The 19,796-nt window shown below is 35.2% G+C and overlaps 1 protein-coding gene across 2 annotated transcripts in view; it reads left to right on the top strand.

The window, feature by feature from the left end:
* PARP8 (poly(ADP-ribose) polymerase family member 8) overlaps positions 1-19,796 on the top strand; it is a 194,175-nt gene that overhangs the window by 158,014 nt on the left and 16,365 nt on the right. For both annotated transcript variants that reach the window (XM_008066783.2, XM_021716967.1), the window contains 7 exons: positions 4,806-4,898; positions 11,215-11,340; positions 12,339-12,404; positions 14,522-14,589; positions 16,647-16,695; positions 18,138-18,250; positions 18,484-18,556. In XM_008066783.2, coding sequence (XP_008064974.1) covers positions 4,806-4,898; positions 11,215-11,340; positions 12,339-12,404; positions 14,522-14,589; positions 16,647-16,695; positions 18,138-18,250; positions 18,484-18,556 — 588 coding nt within the window. The remainder of the gene's footprint in view (positions 1-4,805; positions 4,899-11,214; positions 11,341-12,338; positions 12,405-14,521; positions 14,590-16,646; positions 16,696-18,137; positions 18,251-18,483; positions 18,557-19,796) is intronic.

Genomic DNA, 19,796 nt, shown 5'->3' on the forward strand with positions numbered 1-19,796 from the left:
AACCTAATCTAACTTGGTTCTCTTATCAGCTTAGGGGCTAGATAATATTTTTATTCATGTTTAACAGATAGGAAAATGAACTACACATGTATTCCAACTGGAGTAAGTTCTACTTTTATCTGTTTTATATGTTGGGCTCATGTGAAATGCTTTGTTTGAACAAAAAGACCATAACAAAAATGTTTGCAAATCACTCACCTACACCAGGCTTCTCTCTCTATATAAATACATAGCTAAATTCTTTAGAGTTGTATCATGCTGATTTTTAGTAGAGAAATATTTAAATTCGTTGAAAATATAAATTTTCTAAAATACAGTTAGGTCTTAAAATATTCTTCAGGGCTTAAAAACAGTTTTGAAACATGTTTTTATTGCTTGCATTTAAATTGCTTTGAATCATATAAAGCGAAATGTATTCATGTTAGATAAAAACTTCTAAAATAAATCTGATCTTAGGGACATATATAAAAGTTCTCCTTGCTTTTGAGTGGCATGATGAATATTCTATAGCAAATATGTATGTGTTAATGATAGAGGGGCATGCTGTGGCTTTTTCAGTCTAAATTATAGAGATTAATTGCTTCAAAGCAATATAATTGATATTAAGAATAGGTCTTTATAAATTAAAATAATAGATTTATTGTAAATTCAAATGAATTAAATAATATACATAGTTGGTTATATTTAGACATACTAGTTTGTATTAAGCTATGTAATAAGACATGGCATTACTTTTAATTGATAATAGCTCTTAAATGACTATGAACTGTTTTGAATTGATGGTAGCATTTTTTGTGTAAATAACATAGGTAGAGTAGAATTTTCAGTTTTGGGGGGATGGATAGGAATTGGTTCATGGTGGGAAAAGGCTTGTCTTTAATATGACTACTTATGTTTCATTAAGAAAGAGTGACTCAGTCTCTCTTCCTTGAATAAGATGTTCCTTCTGTGAGCACTTAATATGATTTGAGAACTTTCTTTGAGTTCACCAGCTTGTGTTGACATTTTGAACTTTTCTCAAATAATATATGGATGAATAAGGAAAAAGGATTATGACTCTATAAAAATACACAAATATTTTCCTCCAAATTAAACTGATTTACATATTTTATTTTATTTTATTTTTTTGAGTTGGTGTCTCACTCTGTCGCCCAGACTGGAGTGCAGTGACCACTCCCGGCCACCGCAGCCTCGACCTGCTGGGCTCCAGCAATCTTTCCTCCTCGGCCTCCGGCAATCCTTCCTCCTCAGCCTTCCGAGTAGCCGGAACTACAGCCATGTGCTACCATGCCCGGCTGATTTTTTTGATTTATTGTAGAGATGAGGTCTCGCTGCCCAGGCGGATCTCGAACCTGCGGGCTCAGGCAATCCACTCACCTCAGCCTCCCAAAGGTACGGGATTACAGGCTGAGCCACCGAGCCTGGCTCCTGATTTACATCTTGAATACTCCTTGAACTTTCTAGTAAAATGAGCAAAAGATACAGAATTGTTAAAATTTTAAAAATTCACTAGCATTTACTTAATGTGGTTTTAGGATGATATATAAATTAATCACAACATTATGATCTTTGTATTTGCTGTGTTATAAAGAAGGAAAGAACATTATTTTTCTAAGAACCTATTCTAATTTTTCAATTTGATGATAAGATGTTTTTTTCCCAATAAGCAAGTTTTCTAGGGTACCTGATTTCTGTTTTATTTTCTTTGAAAACTGTTGTAGTAACAGGATATTTCTAGAAATCAACCTTATTTGAGTATGGAAGAAAGGTTACTTTTCAGCCATACATTTGCAAGAAAAAAAATAAGTGTCGATAAAGTAGTCAAGTTGTAGCTTCATCATTAAAAACGCTGGCTTATTATGTAAAATAAGGTCATTTGGCAAGCCCATGTGATTGATTTGGAGCTTTAAGGTTTAATATTAACAGGTCTGGGGCTGATGAAACAAACACAGAAAAAGCATGAAAGCACAAGAAAGAAGGCACTCAGACTGGGCAGGGTGGCTCACACCTGTAATCCCAGTACTTTGGGAGGCCAAGATAGGAGGATGGCTTGAACCCTATAGTTCAAGACCTGCCTGGGCTACCTAGTGATACCCTATCTATATTTTTAAGAAATTAGCGAGGTTTGTTGGTGCACACCTGTAGTTCTAGGTGTTAGTGAGGCTGAGGTAGGAGGATTGTTTGAGCTTAGGAGGTCAAGCCTGCAGTGAGCTACAATAGCATTACTGGTGAGACTCTGTCTTGGATGGGAGGGTTGGAGGGAGGAAGGAAGGAAGAGAGAAAGGACACTTTGCTTGTTTGTTACAAGAACTAGAGCATAGGTTGTGTGAAATTGCTAAAAAATATATATAATACATACAGTGTACATATATATTTATTTTCACTTACATAGATATATATTTTATTTTCTTATCTCCATTTGTGTTTAAGCATCATTATTATTATTGCAATGATCATTATGAGCATGAGCATTCTTGTTATTGTTTGTAGTCATCCTAGTGTACATATTACTATTATTATGTTGTTGTTGTTATGAACATTGAATAAAATTTCTCTATCCAGGAAAGATGTGTGATTTACTGAAGAAGATGACACAGTATTTCCCTAAAAACATGGAGCACACAACAGCTCCTGGGTGCCCAAGATACCTCCCAGTACCATTTTTCTCATCTTCTCAAGGCATCCAATCTCCTTTTCCCATCTATTGACACACTCCCACTGACTCTCTGTAATGCACTCTCAGAATTCCAGTTCACATACAGAAGATCAACATGCACTCCCCCCGTCTCTGAATATATAGACATCACACACTCTCTAAATACACAATCCCATATGTGTCCAAGGCAAGGCATAAGCTAAAATATTCTACATTTTTCTTTCTTTTTTTTCAGGAGGAGGGATACAAACAATGTTTCTTTTTTTGTTTGTTCTTGCTTTATTTTAAAGCTGTAGAGTACAATTCAATATTGAGTACATAAGTAGTTTAGGTACAGGTGAAGTTTTGGTCCTCCCATTAGACCTCACTTTGCCTGGTATAGGATCAGACTCCCTTATTGATGTTATGTGCCTCTCCCACTCCCTCCCCTGGCCGAGTCCCACTACTGCCAATCCCTTTCTTGTAGTATTATGATAAATGTTCAGGGTCCACTTATGAACGAGAACATGTGGTACTCAGTTCTTTGTTTCTGTGATAGATCACTGAGTATGATAGTCTCCAAAATCATTCAGGTTGCTGCAAAGTCCATAATACATACATATTTAGATGATTGCAAAGTAAAATTGATTGTTCAAGGTTCAAATAAAACCTAATCATAATTCATGTCACTAAATGAACCTTAATGTATTATTCAACTTTGTGACTGATGGATTTTAGCCATGTAAAATGATGATTATTTGACAAGAGTATTGTTAAAAACAAAGTGCTTTTTGTATCACTGTTTTTACTTCTTTAGTGAACTTTGGGTAGCTGATATGTGAATACATTTGTGGAGTCCTTTATGTTATCCAAGGTTTATCTTCTCCCTGGATTCTTTTTTTGTGTGCACAATTTTCATTCTATTCAAACCCCAATATAGTAAATATGCAGTAATTGGTTATTACTTTTATTTCAGGTAACACCAGACTCTAAGCTCTAGAAAGTGAACAGAAGATGCAATCTTATATCTAAGAGAATAGATGAGGGCGAAACATATGCACACAGATACAAAATAATGGGAAAAGATTAAAAATCAGTTAAACACTTAAGTAAAAGGAAAAGTAGTGGAAACTGAACATTTTGCTCTATGTGTATCCAAATACTATAGCTTTGTATATAGCTTCAGTCTGGATGAAGAACTTTTTCCACTTCTCTCATGGTTCTGAAATTTTTGAAAATGGAATCAAACTGTACTTTTAAGTTTGACAAAGGAAATCTATCAATTCATTTTTTTCTAAAATTCTCTTTGGAGTAAAGCCAATCAGAAATCTTTGTGATTGGACATGTATTCTATCTATAAAGCCACATAAAGAATATTCGGAATGGGACCATACTTCCCCACTGGTTACTCAGTTAGACCAAATTTTCCTCTGAAAGAAGTGAGTATGGGAGCAGTAAGCACTAACAAATGCCTTTTGTCTGCTGTGCAGAGGCAATGTGGATTGCATCGTGTTAGGCTTCATCAACCACCTAATGCAATGTAACTTGGGAGATAAGATAAATCAAAAGAATGACACTATATTAGATTTGAAAGATGAGCGCTCTTCCAATGTAATTGCAGAGTATATATTTCAGTGCTGTTGACTTCAGGAGATTATTGAAGTCAGAAGTCTTTGCAACAAAACCAATCTTTTAAGAGCTGGGTAGCAAGTAAACAGAGTTATGCTTTTTTCTGCCAAACAAAATTTCCGAGACAAGAAACAGAATTCTCTTTTGTATATTTCTTTTATACAGCTTTGGTAGTTAACCTCATTTTTTATTGTAGCTCCAACTTAGATATTTACTTTTTAAAATACATCTTATGTACAAATGTGTAGTCAGTAGGAGAGAGAGATTTTCCTGTTTAGGGATATTTTCATCTATTGCTAAACTATTCTGAGTGAAAGTACCTACAATTAACTGATATGGGTCATTTTTCATAATATCTGTGATTCTACATATTGGTAAATGACTAAACTTATCAATTCTTTTTAAAATAAAGTGGTATGATTTCTATTTTTAAAAAAATTCTGAGACTTTGCATTTTCTGTTTATTATATGAAATGTCTAATTTCATTTAGGAATTGAGAGTTGGAAAAAGTGTTATAATTAGTTTCCCTTTCTTTTGTAGCCTACTGTGTGTGAACGGGAGCTGTGTGTATTTGCTTTTCAAACCCTGGGAGTAATGAATGAAGCTGCTGATGAAATAGCAACTGGAGCCCAGGTAGTCGCATGATGCTAATTATTTCTTATTTTGTTTTGAAAAATTTGTTACAGTCCACTCATTACCTTCATTCCGCTACTCTTTGGGGAAAATTTTTTATCGCTTCTTATTAAAAGGCAAACTGGCATTTGATATAGTTTAGATATAGTCTAATTTTTTTCTCTTCATCTGATGTGTGTTTTGTCACTTTGAAATTGCCAATGGTAGAAATCAAGCCAACTTTCTACTGTTTGAAAAATAATTATAATTCTTTCTTACGTGGTAAACTTGAGATATTGAAACCCTTGTACATGCTTTATGTAAAATTTATTTGTAAAGCTATACTACCATAAAACGGAAGACCATTTATTTTTAAAACTTAGATAAAAGACAATAGACAGAACATATAATAAAACAGGAGCATTTAATTTTACAGTAGCAGTGTTTATGTGATAGGAAGAAGCAGTTCCACCCACATTCAGATGCTTTTTTTTTTCATTTAGGGAACCGGACTAAACTTCTAATTCATTTACTGAAAAAAATCAAGAAAAATTTAAAAAAATAATTTGTTAATTAAGAGAGGGTAGAACAACCATCTACAGAAACAAATTATATGCAATGCTGTAATATTTTATATACAATGCTTATTACATGCAATGTTGTAATATTTTAGCAAAATACTATATTAGGAAAAAATAAGATGGCAGATTATCCCCAAAGTGGATCAAGTTATAAATAAATTTAATGCATGTTAAAGTAGGTATCACATACTAAAGAATTATTTAGTAAGTGAGGTTGGAACAAATAACCCATACCAGGGGTGGAGGTGGGGTATCAGTTTAGCTCTTTACCTTACTCTGTATGCAAAAACATCTTCTAGGTGGCTTAATGAATAGTTTATTTTAACAAATTATATTTCTTAGAAGAGTAAAATTGAGCATGCATATGTACAATCTAAGGCGGTGCATCAGGCTTATGTTTATGTGGTTTTTAGAAATTGTAAAGGGAAATATCAACAGATATGAGACTATATGTACTTTATGTTTTTTACTTGAAAAAATAGTGAATATTTAGAGTAAAGTAGGAAAAAGCTTCTTTTGCCACAAGTGTGATGATATAAAAGCCCCCCAAAAATGAGAAAGAAAAAGCATGAAGACTATAACAGATTAATAGAGGAAATCAATGCAAATTCACAAAAATAGACACATGATAAAGACAAGAGAAAATATTCAGCTTCACTAAAACTCAACAGGAAGTTAAGTGTAAAAGGAATTACCAATCTCATCTATAAAATTCTCAAAGATGAGTGGAAAAAATGATAATACAAAAGAATATTGACATTCTTTCCACAGGTATGGAATGCCTGCTGTGTATTAGACATTATACTAGACGAAAGGTCAACAGTTTTAACATAGATGGCAGCGTAGGCCTTTTGAGTTTACATGTCCCTTAACCTAGTCATTTCACTGATTAACTAAAATATGACATATCTACCTGATGAAATACTGAGGATAATATTTTTGGTATACTTGAATTATAAATGAAAAATATTATAAAGTCTTAATGTGATATGGAGAAAATTATTCCATTATTAAAATAAGTTTAAAAAAACACAGCTTGTTTTGCCCTATACACAACATGCACAAATTTGCATATTAAAGGTTCTAATAATTCCTAAAACTGAGAAAATAACTTGTTTGTACTTACAGGGTTGCTCAAATGTATCTTATCATGGAGAGTCTATTCTTTTTAAAAAGATTTAATATGAAAGTTTTTCTCATCCCTTGGAAATAATAGTGTTAAAAGAAAAAAGGTACTTTAATATACATGGTATTTATGGTACATAAAAATAATTAAAACCTTACAAGGTATATGTATGTATGACTATGCATACATGTATATAACAAGATACATCTATCTGTATTGAAATTCTTTAAGTAGTACACTTAAAATTTGTGCATTCTACTGGATATACATTTTCCCTCAAATAAAGTCTAGAAATAGTAAATTATCAATTAGAAGGAAGACTGACATTATTATGCTAATAGTAAGGTAGGTTGATAGAATAGTAGGTGGCTTTTTTCTTTATCATAATTGCAGCTCCAAAAATAATGGTTCTTAGAAATGAATTTTAAATTATATAATGATACTTACACACCACCAGTGTTTGATCCGTTCAACTTAGTGATTTAACTTTAGAGATCAGTATTCAGAAATTAGATAATTTAGTGATTCTATTCCAAAGACAACATTCTTCTCACTACTTTATTTTTTAAAACAAGTGCCCCAGTATTCTGGTTGTAATTCTAAAGATTACATGGAAATCACTTCTCTTTCTAAATAGAAACTCCACTTTAGTAGATTCATTGCATCATTTAACCCCTGTATTTTAAGTGGTGCTCTGGGGACGACAAGGACATTCCTCAGGCCCACTGCAGGAAACTCAACTGGGACGACGATGTCCTGTGGTCCAAGCAGCTACCGTTCTGGGTCCCCAAATACTACTTCAACTGGAACAACTCTGTGTTATTTGTTTATGTATTGGGTTCTCAAATAAGATTTTTTGAAAGTCACAATTGCAATATTGGGTAATCATTGGATTGCAATTCTGAATCTGCTTCTTTTTTTTCAGACTACATTGTATATCTGTAGGTTCCTTTCTAACCCATGTGGACTTACAGTCAGTAAATGATTCATGAATGAATTTTTTTCATTTGCAAGGGCTCTGATGTCTTTCTTACCTGAAATGGGGTGGGGAGTTGACCTATCAGTTGAATTGTTTGTAATGTAATGTCCTTTGGAGGCCACCTGATTCTATAAACTCACGGACATTTTATCTTCACTTATCAAAAGGCCTAATTCCCATTGCTTGAATTTAATTTTATTTCTATCCTAAGTCTTAGTTAACCTCCAGATTTCTTCCTAATTATATTATTCAGCTGAAGAAGACAGATGTGTATAACTTTTTCCCTACACTATTGAACATTTATACTAAAATACTATTTAGAATCTTTAGTTTAAAATGCTAGGGATGGGGAAATATATCATCTGGGCTAAAAAAAAAAAAAAGGATAGTTGTGTGTTATCTTTTGTTGTTGTTGTTGTTGTTGTTGTTTTGAGTTGGAGTCTCACTCTTTCGCCCAGACTGGAGTGGCTGCTCCCGGCCACCGCAGCCTCGACCTGCTGCGCTCCGGCGATCCTTCCGCCTCAGCCTTCCAAGTAGCCGGAATTACAGGCATTCGCTACCATGCCCGGCTGATTTTTTTATTTTATTGTAGAGACGAGGTCTCACCTGCCCAGGCAGGTCTCGAACCCGCGGGCTCAGGCAATCCACTCACCTCAGCCTCCCAAAGGCGCGGGATTACAAAATATAGACGTTTTACTTCATGAAAGATTTAGAAAAATTAAGGTACACAAAATAGTATTATGTGAGCTTTTCTCTGTTAGAAATTCTGATGCTAGCTTTTGTAACAAATAAACCATAATCACCCTGGCTTAGCATGATGGAATTTTATTTGGCATTCACACACTGTCCAGTCAGAATGTTTGGTAGGCCACTTTCCATGTGATGACTGAAGGTCCTGCACTCTTCCCATCATGTGGCCCTGCTGTCTTTAATACATGATACAGTAGAGAGAAGAGATAAAGTGGAGAAGGCACACCTTCATCAGGTTGCCTCTGTTGCACTTATGGCCTACTGGTTAAAGCAGGTGGTCATAAGATCGTGTGGAGCCCAAAGAGGCGTCTCTTCCCGAGCAACTGTTTCCAGGCCATAACTCTGTGCCCCCCAAGCGAGTGAGGAGTTTGAAACTTTGGTGCATGGCATGTAATTTTGCCACAATAGTTATATTCTTTCTTTGGAGTTAAGCTAGGACATATATTAACAGCAATACTGTACTAAGTAAATTCTCTATACCCATATCCATTCTTACATTATTATTTACTTAAATCCACTAGTGAGAATTTTGGTCAACAAAATGCATGGACTCTTAAAAGCGTCAATCGCATACTATGACATAATTTTTAAAAGTTTTTTTTTATGAGAGTGTATCAATCTGTTCCATACCCTCACCCCAAGTTTTCCAAAAAGGCTTTATCTACTGTTACTTCTTCCTCAAGAATTTATCTTACTGTTTCTTCTTCCTCAAGAACTGTTGTTGAGGTTTCAGCTACATTAGGAGAATAGATAAATAATGCTGAAAACAATTTGTATCTGTGTTAAGATGCAAATTTCTCTGGGATAGAAGGAATATGAGTGTATAAACACACACATACCTAAATGAAATAGTGTGTTGGAAATATTAGCTGCTTCAGTTCTAACGTTTTCTGAGTCCTGTGGATGTATATGTCTATGCACTTGGGGCATGTTATGTCCAGTGACTTGAGTGTTGCTAATTATTTTAGGTCACTGGAAATTCTGGATGCTGTGATTGGGTGGGTGTGTTTTATGAATACCCACACAATATAGTGAGCCCTACTGTTATTAGGGCACAATGTTTCTCTTGTTAAAGCAGCATATTAAAAATTGTCCTCTCTTACTGTGCATTTTTATTTTTTCAATTTTTTCAATTATTTTATTTTTGAGCCAGAGTCTCATTCTGTTGCCCAGACTGAAGCGCAGTTTCATGATCATAGCTACCGCAGCCTTTACCTGCTGGGCTCAGGCCATCTAGGTCAGCCTTCCAAGTAGCTGGAACTATAGGCATGTGGCACCAATTTTGGGGTTTATTGTAGAGACAAGGTCTCAACGAGTTGCCCAGGCTGATCTAGAATTCCTGGACTCAGGCAGTCCTCCCACTTCCACCTCCAGCTCCCTAAGTGCTGGGATTATTGGTGTGAGCCACTGCTCCTGGCCTTACTGTGCATTTATTTATTTATTTAATTTATTTATTTATTTATTTATTTGAGTTGGAGTCTCACTCTGTCGCCCAGACTGGAGCATGGTGGCCGCTCCTGGCCACTGCAGCCTCGACCTGCTGGGCTCCAGCGATCCTTCCGTCTCAGCCTTCCAAGTACCAGAACTACAGGCGTGTGCTACCATGCCTGGCTGATTTTTTTATTTATTGTAGAGATGAGGTCTCGCTGCCCAGGTGGGTCTCGAACCCGTGGGCTCAGGCAATCCACTCACCTCAGTCTCCCAAAGGCGCAGGATTACAGGCTGAGCCACCGAGCCCGGCTGTACTGTGCATTTTTGAACGCCTATTTAAAAACTGCCTAGAAATAGTGCATATATATATGCAGGTGTGTATTTGCCTGCTACTTTCCAGTAAGTCACTTGTTTTCACCCTATAGATGGTGTCAGTTGTCTTGATTAAGTTGCCAGGAATTCTGGAGACTGGGAAAGGGATCCATGCTCTTTTTTTTTCTAAATCAGAGGCTCACTCTGTCACCCAGGCTGGAGTGCAGTGGCACACTCAATGCTACCGCAGCCTCGATCTGTTGGGCTCATGTGATTCTTTCTCTTAAGCCTTCCAAGTAGCTGGCACTACAGGTGTGTGCTACCACGCTCGGCTTATTTTTTGATTTGTTGTAGAGACGAGGTCTCACTTAGTTACCCAGGCTGGTCTTGAACCCCTGAGCTCAGGCAATTCTCTCGCCTTGGCCTCCCAAAGTGCTGGGATTACAGACTTGAACCACTGTGCCCAGCTGGGAGCCATGCTCTTAACTGGTGTAGTACTCTCTCTTAGTAGACTGTGCAAAGGGATCATAAGATTCATAAGAATAAAGTTATTGTGCTTAGCAAATTAAAGGTCATGAATGGTCTGTGACAGGAGAGTAGGGAGAATCAAGATTATATGAGGCAATTTGCTGTCCCTGGAGCAAGCCGGGCTTTCCCTGCTTGCGTGGCTTTCTTCACTTGTAACAGTTTCTCCCCACAGGGTGTCATGTCTCCCTCCTTCACTTCATTTAGGCTTGGAGATATCACTACCTCTCTTAGCCACCTAACTCAGCACCCTCTTCTGCATTATACTTTAATACTTACTTTATTTTTAGACTTCTTAATAGTACTGAAAATTCTGTAGTGCATGTATTTCTTTAACTGTTTTTTTAAATTACATATCTTCTCCATTAGACTGTAAACTTCACCAAAACAGGGTCCTGTCTTATTTATCTTACCATAGGGCCTAGAGCAGTGCAATACATGATAAGTACTCTTGACAAAGAGCTATTAGAATGTGAGTATTGAGAGGCAGCACATATTTGTTAATTTAAATTGGAAGTCAAGTTTAGCTAAATTTGGTCTAAAGTCCTGAACTGCAGATTTAGGAGGTTCAGAGCAGTTTTGGTACATCACTACAGCTGCAGGAGAGTAATTGTCTTATGTGTGTGTTTCAAGGTGGTGGATCTGCTAGTATCAATGTGTAGGTCTGCGTTGGAATCTCCTCGGAAAGTGGTCATTTTTGAACCATACCCTTCTGTGGTGGATCCTAATGATCCTCAGATGTTGGCCTTCAATCCCAGGGTAAGTAGTCATCTTAGCCCACCAATCACAAAGTTTCCTTTAACAATAATTGAGATTTAGTCTCATCATCTTTCCCCTGTTATCCAAATCTTTGTCTCATCAAGCATTTCATAGCTATGATTATTTTAATTTCATTGTATATTTTTGAGGATTCTGACTTATGTAACCTCATTGTAATTTTAAGAATTATGAGTAGAGGGACAAGGTTTCCTTTTACTTCTATATCTACTTCCCCATCTCCCTCCTCAAGTGTCTGAAGGTTAGTGAAAGTTTAATTCATATTGTTAATGGACCAGCATTTCTTAAGAAAACAATTTTATAAATATTTATGAAGATTAGGCCGAATCCTTCTTAAATAACAAAATTTTCAAATTGTATAAGAGCCAAAATTGCCTTAGTTTCTATTACTATTTATTTTGAAATAATTTTATAGAAACAATGTAAAATTTTTTGGAAGAGCGTTCCTTCATAAGTGGCAACAGTGCACAAATTTGCATTATGCTTAAAATGAATTATCTGCTAAGTGATTGTATGCTGTCGTTTGCACACTGTCAGCTATATTGTTTTAGCAACAATATTCCAATTAAAAGAAAAGAAAAACAATTGTGGAATTTGAAGTGGGTTTTTGTATTTTGGAAGGATTTTAAACTTACTCTGTTCAACATGGCTTAGTATTATAGTGGTAAAAGCCTGAATCAGGAGCCCTATATATTTCTTGTATTTCTAGATTTTTCCTCTGTAGGCTGAATATGATTTTTGTATTTATCTAATGACTGACATTGTTTTCTTTTTTTCTTCCCTTTGACTCAATTTATAAATTCTATGTCCTTGAGCCATCTTATTATAATCTTCTCTTCTATATACACAAAATAGTCATTGTTTTCAAATTGATCCTGATGGGGAATCCTCAGATAGAAATAATATGTTTCTCTAGTGATATGTAGACTTGCAAAGGCTCATGTGCAAATATTGGCTTAATTTTTTTCCCTATTAAATAGAAAAAGAACTATGATCGAGTAATGAAAGCACTGGATAGTATAACTTCTATCAGAGAAATGACACAAGTAAGTATGTCACCTTCTGGTTTTGTACAGTATATTTTTAAAATGTCTGAGACTTCTAGCTATGTAGTGAAATGTAGATTTTTCTAATGTATAGGGCATAATAGAAAGAATTTAAAATGCTGTATTAGGTTGTTTTAAATAAATTATGTCAGTATATTAGCATGATTTTGGGAAAGTGCATGGATAATCTTAATACTCTGCTTTCAAACTCAGCAAGAGCCTTGAATATATGTAGGTATGTTGAGATATTTTAAGACAAAGGTTAAATCTGGTTCTGTCTTTCTATAAGGTAAATTTAAATTGGTAGTAGCAATTTAAAAACATTATTTTAATGTTACAGTAAAACCAGAAATATTCTTTAAAATGAAAATTTTGTTTAAATATTTTAGATAAGACACAGAATCTCAAAACCACTTTTGAAGATGCCAGCCTTTCTGAGAATATGAGTTTATACTTTGGGTCCTTAGGAAGGTTTTGGAGGAAAAGTGTGGTGAGCAAGGATCAGGTTGTTTTTTTTTGTGGAAATCTAACACATTCGTGGGCTGTAGCCTAACCCTCGGAATTGCACACACAGTTGAATTATTGAGACCTTTCTACTGATGAAGGCTTGGAGAGAGATTTAAAATTCATCATTGTAAGTGGAAAGTAATAATCTAAGATTGGCAACAACTCACATTATGTGTACAGCTTGCATATAGTGGTTTCGAGGCTTACACTGCCTTAGAGTATTACTTCAGGTCCTTTAGTTTTCTGGGTAAGGAATAGGGGGATCCTCATGTCCCAGGACCCACTTAACTTCTGCCTTCTCCACCCCTAGCATCTTCTCTACTCCTCTATTTGCAGGCAGTACTCCAAAAGTACATTTCCAATTTTGATTCTTTACTTTTTTGATTATTATTTATTCATCAGAGTCAAACATTATTTCAGCAAATAGGATGTCTCAGACAAATGGTAAACAAGAGATCCTTTAATTCGCAAGTGCTATTATTTGCTCCACCATCCCTTCCAGTTGTTTTTCTTTGCCTGTACCTTTCTGTATTATCTGCATTTTTTTTCAAGCAAGCATTTGTTATTTGTATAGGGAAAGAAAACAATAAAATGCATTCCACTTAGAAAAAAATAGCTTATTGCAATACCTTACACAAAGTTAAATAAATAGTTTTAGTCAAGAAAAAGACTCTGGTAGAAGGTATTTATACTATATCCTAGATCCTGATTATTCTTGGATTTAAAAATAGCTACAAACTCTGACTCTGGAATCAGCTCTCTGCCAAAAATTGCTTCCTTTATTCTAGGTCATGTGTAAGCTATTTTAATAGTAGGCAATGGAGACGATTGAGCGTCAGCCTAGGAAGTGAGATGCCAAATTGTGTAACTGGCTCGTCAATGAATGTGGCCTGTGACCTTGGATGAGTTACTTTCTTGCTTGGTGCCTCAGTCTCTTCACTACTGAGGTAGAAATAATAACACTGCACCCTCTTTCAGTGTGTACTGAACAGGAATAGTGTCAAGTTTTATGATGTCAAATTCTTTAAACTTTTCAGAATAAATATAACATGACACTGTCCTATTTTCTAGAATGTAGAAAATAGATAGCTCTCTAGATAGCCCTAAATTGTCACCGAGGGATTGATCTTTGTTCTGCGAAATGGTTAATTGTCTGGGTGAATCCCATTGCATACTTTTTAGAGAAGGGTTCTTCTTTTTCAATTTTGTCCAATTTTTTCATATAAAAATCTTCACCTAAGTCTGTGCCCTCAGATATTTGAATGCACAGTAACTATCACAAGTTTTGCTTTAATGTCAGTTAGAAATTAAAAATGGTCATTGTCTACAAGAGGCTTTACAGGACACTTGTTAAAGGTGGTAAGACAAATTTTATTCAGAGCACTGCAGTAGGAAAGAGACTGCGGCATAAACTTAGCTCAACTTCAGCTAAGACAAAGGTGACTGAGGTTTTTAAAGGTAAAGGAGTTAAAGGGAAGTGTAAGCGAAAGAAGCTAGGGGAGTTGTGTGGAAATGGCAAGTTATAGAAGTAGGTAAGTGGAGAATTACTGAAAATGGGGAAAATGAATTTCTAAGAATAATCAAGGAGTATTATCACTCTTTTCTCTTAGGCACCATATCTGGAAATCAAGAAGCAGATGGATAAACAGGACCCCCTTGCTCATCCCCTACTGCAATGGTATAAAATTTTAGTTTTCCTCTTAATAAAAATGCCATCTTTTTCTACTGTTTGCGTTAAGAAAGAAAGAAAGAAAAAAAAAAAGCCTATTTCACAAGCTCTGCAATGCTACAGTTCTACTAGCCTATGAGACCTGGTGATTTTACAACCCAAGAATTTTTAATGACTCTCACTTTAATTAAAACTTGTACATCACAAGGGAAGAAAATGCTGTCATACGCACTACCAGGGATGTGCAATGGATTTGACAGCAGTTTGCCTATAGTTTTAAAAGATGTGATTAACTAGATATATGGTGAAGGCATTTTGGGTCATTTAATAAAGACTTAGTGATAAAACTTGCTGTTTTAATTGCTATTATTGAAAATCTTTATAATTTAAAATATGTATTTTGTGACTTTTGCTCCCTTAAAAAAGATAGTTTAAATATGATTAACCCTTTGCTTGGCCACTGCAGAGATGCACTGTTTCAGTGTGAGCCTGGTGAGGGAATGTAGCATTAACCCAATCTGGATTCTAGGAGGACCAGACTAGGAAGAGGATAGGTGGCTTCAGAACTCATCTTACTGCAATGTCCATTTCAAATAATTTTCTCTCTCTACTTCAAATAATTTGTCCTCTTGTTTCTTACTTGCAAAGTGAAGACAATAGTATCTACTCAGCATACTTTTTGTCAGGGTCTATAAACATGTCTCTCTCAAATCATTTTGAAAACTCAAAGACCAAGTGATTTGTCATATAATTATACAAGTGTAAGGATTCTAAGAAATTGGTCTGAATGAACACTTATTCCATGCTACAGCCAGACGTTTATAAAATATGTAAAGTTGGGCAGAGGAAAAATTAATTTTTTTTAGCTTTCACTTAGTAGAAATTTTACAAAATATATGTTTAATTTAGTCTAGTAAGACTATGAAAAAAATTAGGTATAGAAGTTTTCTTCTGCTTATCTGTTTATGATCTATTATTAAAATTCTGACACATTAAGTAAAATAACGTGATTTTCATTTTAACCTTAAAATTGTCTCATGGTCATGTTTAAATCGAAGGTAAAAAAATTTTACATATATAATCACTTTCTTTTTTTCCTTGAAACCAGTCTGTTAATTATTTTTGATCGTTTCCTCCAGCCTGTTAAAGAAAGTCAACCAAAATTCACCTACTTATTATTTTATATACTGAAAAGCATAAAAGAGTTCCTTTTTTCAGTTATCTGAGTTTATTTTTTTCAACTGCAGTGTCTAAATATGTTGAATTTTAAACTATTATATATATTAATTCAGAGAGATCTTCAAATAGTTAAAGAAAAATAATCTTGGTAAGAACTTATTCTTGGCCTTTCATGGTGGCTCACGCCTATAGTCCCAGCACTTTGGAGGCCAAGGTGAGAGGATTGCCTGAGCCTATGGATTCTAGACCAGCCTGGGCAACTTGGCGAGACCTCATCTCTACAATAAATCAAAAAATTAGCCAGGCGTGGTGGCATGTGCCTGTAGTTCCAGTTACTTGGAAGACTGAGGCTGAAGGATCACCTGAGTCCAGCAGATCAGCACTGCGGCAGCTGTGAGTGTGCCACTGCACTCCAGCCTAGATGACAGAGGGAGACTTCAACTCAAAAAAAAAAAAAAAAAAAGAATTTATTCTTCATCTTGGCAATGTAGACAGGAGCAGAAGAAGCATATGCATGAATGAATTGCTCATGTTTTTATATAGGTTATCATTATGTGAAAATACATTCAGAAATGTTTATTTTGCTGATATTTAAAGTTATGCTTATTGAAAACTTTATTTTCTTAGGTTTTAAGGAACTGTTTCCCAGTGTGTTTTCTCAGATTACCATAAAATATGATCTTTTTTGCTATGTCATTTTGGTTGACTTCCAAAACAGCTCTTTAAGTTGTTTTGGAAGCAAACCAAAATTACATAATTAAATAAAATTATCACCAAATTTAGTTTAAGGCTTAGCAAAAATAAGTTTCAATCACTTGCCAACTAAGAAGAAAAACTTTAAATATTTTTGACTTATATTTGTGACTGATGGATCATTTTAATTTCAGGGTTATTTCAAGTAATAGGTCACACATTGTGAAACTGCCAGTTAACAGGGTAAGTTATCTTTTCACATATTCATACAGAAGTAGAAGAAGTACATATTAGTTGCGAGAATGGACCACTGTGATTTTTAAGCAGCCTCTCTCAGAACTGAAGTAGACCCAGGTTGAAAATTAAATTGAAATTTAAATTGAAAGTTGAAAATTAAATTCTTTAATTTGAAATTACCATTTGTGTACCAGCTCCAAATCTTTCCAGGATATCAAATTCAAATTTAGGCTGTTATCCTGTCCTTGTAAGGTGATAAAAAACATCAATATGAGATCATGTGGTCCTTCCACAAGTAAAGTCATAGAAAAATAAGTATCTAGAGACTTACCAGAAGAAAGTTAATGTGCTTTTTAACATTGTCAGTTTCCTGTTGGTGCATTTCCACTATTCTATATCTTAGAGTATATATTCTATCTCACTAGCCTAAGTTCTGATCGTCACCTAGGAGCAGTATCTAAAAATCTCATTTTCCCCATCTATGAATCTCTAAATGTGGGATTCTTATGTATTATGGTCCTGCATAACTATATTCTGATGTGAAAGGAAAACAATTAGAAAATTTTGTTAAGCTTTTAATCCAGAAGGTTCTGCTTTAAACTTTTTCCATGACAAAAGGGGAAACTATATTTGAATGTAGGCAATTTTCAATTTGATAAATATATGCAAATAAAGGCTAATGATAATGTTTGCAATTTTAAAATCTTGAACTAACTTTTCTTTTCTACTTAGCAAACTTCAGAATCTTTCCCCAGAAGAACAACCAGTATAAACTTAGGGATTCAATAATAAAAGCCTGAAAAGAAATATAATTAAGAAGGCAGATCTGCTTGAACATGATTACATACTGTATTCCAAAGCCAAATAGAAATGACTTTGGATTATCTGTCTCCTGTTTCTTTCTCATTAGCCTAAAGAATTATCCATCATATCTGCAATTTCATTTAACTTATTATTTATGCAGGGTTTTAAAAATACTTCATGGGCTAAGCATAGTGGCTCATGCCTGTAATCCTAGCACTTTGGGAGTCTGAGGTGGGAGGATTGCTTGAGGCCAGGAGTTTGAGACTAGCCTAGGCAATAAGATCCTTGTCTCTACAAAAAAAACCACAAAAAATAAAGAAATTAGCTGGACTTTGTGGCATGTGCTTGTAGTCCCAGCTACTAGGAAAGTTAAGACAGGAGATCACTTGAGTTTAGGAGGTTGAGGCTGCAGTGGATTGTGATCATGCCTCTGTACTCCAGCCTGGGCAGGAGATCCTATCTCTAAAAAAAATAAATAAATAACAAAATAAAAAAATTACAAGTTAGCTTGTTAATGTGATTAATGCTAAATTACTGTAGTTTGAAACTGGATAATTCTTACACCAGTAAAATTTGAAATTGTCTTCAGCTTGATTGTATGTTAAGTTTAACATATTATCATTTGTCATCATTTTAAATGGCAGCAATTGAAGTTTATGCATACTCCACATCAGTTCCTTCTTCTCAGCAGTCCACCAGCCAAAGAATCCAATTTTAGAGCTGCTAAAAAACTCTTTGGAAGCACCTTTGCATTTCAGTGAGTATGGCTTCATGTTAATTGGGGGTGTTTCACACCGTTTTCCAGAAATGTGTTGGGGAGAAACATTCCTTCCAGCAGTTGGCCATTAATGTTGAATAGTCAACTATATGATACATATCTTGGAAACTTTGAACCTTCAGAAAGCAGGCATCATGACTTATGTTGTAACCTCACTTTTTAAAAAAATCATTGATTTTTCTGATTTTGTCTTTTCCTTTCCATTTTTTTAGTGGCTCACACATTGAAAACTGGCATTCCATCCTGAGGAATGGTCTGGTTGTTGCTTCTAATACACGATTGCAGGTAAGTTTCTGAATGCTTTCACAAGGCCTCTTCAGTATTGAGGTTTAGTAAACAATCCTGATGTTATGTTTTTACTTGCAAAGCGTGAGACATGTGAGTTTTAAAACATTCTATGGAATTTCTAATAGACATAAGTACATTTTCACAAAAGAACTGAAGCAACATTGTTCTGTGCATAATGATCTAAATACAAAACTGATCTATATACATTGTAAAGAAAAAAGAAAGTTGAGACTCCTATGAGAAAATGGCAAAACAAATCACACTTTGAAGTAGAAAAAAATGTTCATGCACAAAGTAAAATCATACAGGCATTCAGTCCATTAATCCATTGTACATCTCTTGAATATTTGGCCTTAGTATGAATTTTTTTAGAGAGGAAAATGTAGAAATAAGCAAAGTGGAGATTGGATACCAGAGAGCCATCCTGACACCCTCATGTCAGCCTCCAGGGCAGTACTGGGTATTGGCAGGGTATTATGGATACCATCCTCGTCTTTCCTCATGTCCTTCATCTTGTATATTTCACTTTACCCTCATACTACTGAAATTTTCATCTTACAACATAGGGACATCAGGAAGTGTGACACTGCTAGATCTCCTAATAGGATGGCATTCGAGGTGATTCAATTAAATGTAAATGTCCATAAATGCACATTTATTGAATTAGCATTCTGTTCATACTAATACGGTTTGAGGACTTTAGAACATAGTGATGTTAAGAAAGAAGTTTAATGTTTTGAGTAGCTTCTTAGACCAGCTGAAGGGTTTCTGTTAATGAAACTCCTATAACTTGAAAAATTTAGAGGATGATAAGAACGGATGACAGTGTTGTTTCATGAAACTCTGAGTAGGACACTTTTTCTATATACTACTAATAAGTGAGTCCTAATTGAAATGCCTTCCCATGCTTTTCAATCTTGGTTTTGTTTTTGGAATTTTATATTTATTAAAATAAAAGTCTACTAATATATATAAGTGACTGTCTTTGTAACTAATAGGATGGAAAACATTTATCAAGATTCTATTTCCGAGCTGGGCTCGGTGCCTCAGCCTGTAATCCCGCGCCTTTGGGAGGCTGAGGTGAGTGGATTGCCTGAGCCTGCAGGTTCGAGACCCGCCTGGGCAGTGAGACCTCATCTCTACAATAAATCAAAAAAATCAACCGGGCGTGGAAGCGCATGCCTGTAATTCCGGCTACTGGAAAGGCTGAGGCGGAAGGATCACCGGAGCCCAGCAG

The sequence above is a fragment of the Carlito syrichta genome, unplaced genomic scaffold (genome assembly GCF_000164805.1).
Source record: "Carlito syrichta isolate Samal-C Ts95f unplaced genomic scaffold, Tarsius_syrichta-2.0.1 Scaffold309106, whole genome shotgun sequence".
Taxonomy (NCBI): Eukaryota; Metazoa; Chordata; class Mammalia; order Primates; family Tarsiidae; genus Carlito; species Carlito syrichta.